The sequence below is a fragment of the Antrostomus carolinensis genome, unplaced genomic scaffold (genome assembly GCF_000700745.2).
Source record: "Antrostomus carolinensis isolate BGI_N321 unplaced genomic scaffold, ASM70074v2 scaffold27578, whole genome shotgun sequence".
NCBI lineage: Eukaryota > Metazoa > Chordata > Aves > Caprimulgiformes > Caprimulgidae > Antrostomus > Antrostomus carolinensis.
The window spans coordinates 13,774-18,750 of record NW_010335474.1 but is presented as its reverse complement, the minus strand read 5'-3'; the positions used below and the strand labels follow the sequence as shown (position 1 = coordinate 18,750).

Here is a 4,977-nt window from a genome sequence, read left to right as displayed (position 1 = left end):
AACCCCCCTTCATTGGCATCTCCTCAATGGGTAAGTGGGCCTGCTCCTGACCATTGGTGTGCCCTTGTTCTGAAGTCACTGCACTTGGTCAGTCTTCTACACCAAGGCCCAAAGTTGGTCACAGTGTTCTAGGTGCCATCAACAAACTGTTGAGTAAAATTGGAGAATCACATCCCTCAATCCAGAGGAAAAGGAGTAGAATCCCTTCCCTTGATCTACGGAATGTGATGCTCTTGATAGAGCCCACAGAGGATATGGCTCTCAAGGCAAAGGGGTTTATGTCCACGCAAGGCAAAGGAAAAGCTTTGGAGAATGCGGGCATCGATCCCGCTGCCTCTCACATGCTAAGCGAGCGCTCTACCACTTGAGCTAATTCCCCTGCCCATGGCCTCTGTCTCATGTCCTCTCCCCGCCCAGGCACCCACCCCTGACCCGGCTGCCCAGCACCCACGGCCTGGGCTTCTCATCAGCCTTGGTTTTACATCAACACTCACCCATTCACTTTCCTGATGGAGGTGCCTCCTTACAACACCAGTGCTCAGGACCACCATCCCGTACCCAGGTTTAACCAAAACTGCCTTGGATGGTCATCTTCCCCACCACAGGCAAGAGCTCAAGGCAGGGCTGCCCTTTGCACTTCAAGGGCAGACACCAAAAGGCAGAGGTGTGTCAGGGTCTGGGCCAGAGCCAAAAGGGCACTCCTTCGAGCCGGAGTTGAACCAGCGACCTAAGGATGGCCATGCAAGGCCATTGATGAAGTGCTGAGAAAAGGAGTAGAATCCCTTCCCTTGATCTACGGAATGTGATGCTCTTGATAGAGCCCACAGAGGATATGGCTCTCAAGGCAAAGGGGTTTATGTCCACGCAAGGCAAAGGAAAAGCTTTGGAGAATGCGGGCATCGATCCAGCTGCCTCTCACATGCTAAGCGAGCGCTCTACCACTTGAGCTAATTCCCCTGCCCATGACCTCTGCCTTACGTTCTCTCCCCACCCAGGCACCCACCCATGATCCCGGCTGCCCAGCACCCAAGGCCTGGGCTTCTCATCAGCTATTGAAGGGAATGGCAGAGCTGTATCTGATCTCTCATCCTAAGCTTCCCACTGACAGAGGTGCTGATCTTATTTCTCTGACTTCATTTCCATGAGCTCTCCATCCACCCTGTTGGATGGCTATTTCTCTGCTTGTCCCTTTTGTCTCCCAAAAACATCACTTTCCTTGCTGCTGTGGAGGGCTGCAGTGGTCAGCGGTTCCAACGTGGTGGTGGAGAAAGCCATTCATCATGAGAAAAATCTGGACATAAATCCATGGGTTTGTTAAGGGAAGTAGCCAACAAACTCCTGTGTTCATTTCACTCCCTGTTTTTTGGCTTCTTCCTTTTTCTCATAATAAATGACAATTATCACATAACTAGGAATGTCACTTTTCCAGGCACCCACAGAGAAGCTTCTATATAGCTGATACTTATGTCCCATATTTATTGTCCTTACTTTTATCGTTTCTTGGGTTGGACCTAATGAAGTTCTTTTTTTCAGTCATATGAATTGCACTACCAGTATATAGATCTCTTTCCCATTACTAAATCATGTCCAATTAGCATATGCCATCTTCATGTGCATGGAGTTTTGTTAATGTATTATTTTTAGTGAGGATAGTTTTCTCAAAATCAAAATAAGAACACATATCAACTTTTGTTACCTGTACTATGTTGAAAGTAATTCTCTTAATATTCTAAAACAATATTAAATAAAGTGAGTGTGCAACTAATGTTTTTCACCTTTTCAAAACTACATTTTGTTCAAATTCTCATTTTCTATGAGATTTTTGGTGATATGGAGAGGGCAGAAGATATCTTTGGGATCATGGGAAAAGAAAGGCTGGAGATTGATTGTCCAGTGCCTGGAACCATGCATGAATTTTGAAAGTAATACCTTTCCCATTTTTTAAAATTCTAATTGCTGGGGTTTGTTTTCAGCTAAGAAAAGGGATAGATTGCATAAACTACTTAAATACTTGGATCTCACAGAATGTCATTAGTCATGCAAGACTTAGCTGGTTTTTCCAGTTCTCCTATTTAATCTTTTATTATGTTTAAGGTACCAGATGTTAAATATGACTGAAAATTTATGTTTAAGGTAACACAGGCAAAGCATATTAAACACGACTGAACGTGAACACCTCCATGCTATTAGAAACATATTTAAGCAGTTATTTATTATCTATGCGAAGATGAATTGGGTTCAGAGCACTGAACTGAAGAGATTGTTGGCAGAGGCTGTTCCCAGGCTCGTATCAATCCTGATATTGGCAGAATGGCTCCAAGGCAGGAACTGTCATGAAGAGCAAAGCAGTTACATTTTACTGAGGGAATAACCTGTAGTTATTCCAATTTCAGTGGAAAGTCAAGCAAGACCCTACTCTGAGGATTAATTTGTTAGAAGTGTGGCCACACTGCCTTCACCCCACAAATAATATTTTTGGGTGTAACAGTCATGGCTAGCTCCTGGAACACTCGGAGAGAATATTTACAAAATGCAACAGAGCTTGACCGAGGTGAGGATCACGGAATTTAAAACACTACTAAATCACTTTTGAGGCCGCTAGAGGTCAGCACTAGTCATTAAATAAATGTCCTGGAAAAAATCTGGCCAGTTCTTCAAAGGGAGTGGAGATTTTTTAAAGGATACACTGCTGGCTGTGCTTGTTGTACAGGTACGTATGAACTCTTGCTGCCAGTGCTCCAAAATGGTTGGAAGCAAACCCTTTCTTCTCCAAGCTGTGCTTCCCCAGCACTGTCCATGAGCCAGCAGTCCCACACTGTCCCTTTCAAGCTGTCCCTGTCCTCAGATGCCATAGTGCTGTGTACAGTCAGGGGAAAAAGACCATACTGAGCCCCGTCCCAGCAAAGGCTTCCCATCAGCATAAAGAGCTCAAAACAGTTGACAATCAGCTTCTACTGCTTTAAAAACTGTCTCAGAAGTGTGACAGTGGGGAATTAGGCCCAAAGACCGTCACTTGAAACTGGGGCTACCTCACTTTGCTCTTCCACCTTGTGCTTCAGAAAGATGCTTCCTTTCTATTGCAACTCCTAACTGTGATTTCTGTCATCACTGTCCGGGCTTCTGCAAACACAGACACTGTTTACAAAATTTTAATATAGCTGCTATTGATAGGCAATTGAATACAGAATTTCCTTTGCTATAAAGTAGACGATGCTGATAGGATAAGCAGTGTGATCATCATGTTTTTAAACAACCTTTAAAAAATCTTTCTTTGTTGAAACCTGCTAAATGATATAAATCAGCTGGCAATCATAATGCAACAAATGCATGTGATTATTATCATGCTGCAATCTGTGCCTTCAGCATGTATCACTGTCTCCTTTAACATGGTGTCTGGCTAGGTATCATTACACAAAGTTCAAGCCCAGTTTAACAGGAACACCTCTTTTACCAAAACTTTCATGTTTGGACACTTTGTGTCCCTTTTCTTCCCCTGAGTACACCCGATATGGAAAAAAGTAGGCTGGACACACTCTTCAGAACAATTATATATCCATTAAAATATTTTGTAATGTTTTGTAAGTGTCTGTACAACGCACACATACAGATCGTTTATTTTCCTTCTGGGCTTTTTTTTTTCCACCTTTAAGAAAACTGGCTCTGAAATATCATCCTGACAAGAATCCGGACAATCCAGAGGCTGCAGAAAAGTTTAAAGAGATCAACAATGCTCATGCAACACTGACTGATGTGTCGAAGCGAAACATATATGACAAGTATGGATCGTTAGGTCTCTATGTGGCAGAACAGTTTGGTGAGGAAAATGTTAACACATACTTCATGCTTTCAAGCTGGTGGGCAAAGGTAAGTTGTTATTTTCTTTTGGAAATTGATGCACACAGACAATTACATACACAAGGAACCCCCTGAAAAACATGGTCTCTCTACAGGCTTAACAAATAGTAGGATCCGTAGCTAAACCACTACTAAAAGGTTAATTAAATAACAATATTATCTGGAAAGGTGACAGTGGCAGAAAGTAACATTAACTCAGAATAGTGCTAATATAGAATGTTTTCTTTTTCTTTTTAACTTGGTAAATAGTTAAGAAGAGTCTTGTAACACTTTCAGATATTCATTAGATTTGAACCTAGTGCTCCAGGTTAATTTTTACTTTATTTTCAGTAATGACTAAATAAAAATGACTCATTGTTCAAAAACGGGAAGTCCCACTTATGTGACAACCAGTTAATAAGATATTACAGTGCAAATTTAGCTGTGTTCTTTGCTATATATAGCACACAGCATAAGTAAGCAAAAATAATACATAACACTGTGATTATGGTGGCATGCATGTGCCCTGGTGAGGGAGTGAGAAAAAGGCAGTGGAAGAAAAGGTGAGAAGGGTGGAGTGGAGGAAAAGAGTAGGAAAGGAAGGGAATGGTACAACAAAAACTGGCATATTGCTCAAGGAAAAACACATCCTGAGCTGCTCTACCCATAAAGGAGTTGTGTTCATGTGTTCTCTTACGTCACTGGTGTCCTCTGAAGTTTGTGTATGTCAGATTTGAGTGTTTCAGTGAATACTGAAGCGTCACAGAAATGTAAAAAAGCAACAGAATTGCAAATGTGCAAAATCCATGCTGTCCCCAGCTATTTCCAGTAATAGAAGCACAGGAAAGCAGGGACTCTGCTGGAATACACAGGAAAATTATCTGTACTGCGTGAGGCAATCACAATGTGACAGCTTTGATCTCAGAACCATGGACCATGGATTCCTGTGTTCAGCATGGATGAGACCAGTGCTTCACTGCCTCGCAGTCCCCTTTCAAACTGGGAAGTCACTTAGGCAATTTGTGGGTCTGAGAAGCCACAATTTGCCTGCTGAATCAGGATGAGATGAAAGCTGCTCAAATGCAGAACAGCAAATAAAACTAATGAATGCGCAAAGGTGCAGTTGCACCCTGAGAAGCAGGC

At 42.5% G+C, this 4,977-nt stretch overlaps 1 protein-coding gene and 1 non-coding gene across 2 annotated transcripts in view; one reads left to right on the top strand and one right to left on the bottom strand.

Annotated features, from left to right (window-relative positions):
* Positions 1 to 306: 306 nt before the first annotated feature.
* Positions 307 to 379, bottom strand: TRNAA-AGC (transfer RNA alanine (anticodon AGC)). The gene has a single exon. It is a non-coding gene; the product is annotated as a tRNA-Ala (tRNA).
* Positions 380 to 3,650: 3,271 nt separating this feature from the next.
* LOC104530087 (dnaJ homolog subfamily C member 5) overlaps positions 3,651 to 4,977 on the top strand; it is a gene marked incomplete at its 5' end in the record, with an annotated part of 9,878 nt that continues 8,551 nt past the window's right edge. The window contains one exon of the mRNA XM_029086630.1: positions 3,651 to 3,864. Within this exon, the coding sequence (XP_028942463.1) occupies positions 3,651 to 3,864 (214 nt within the window). The remainder of the gene's footprint in view (positions 3,865 to 4,977) is intronic.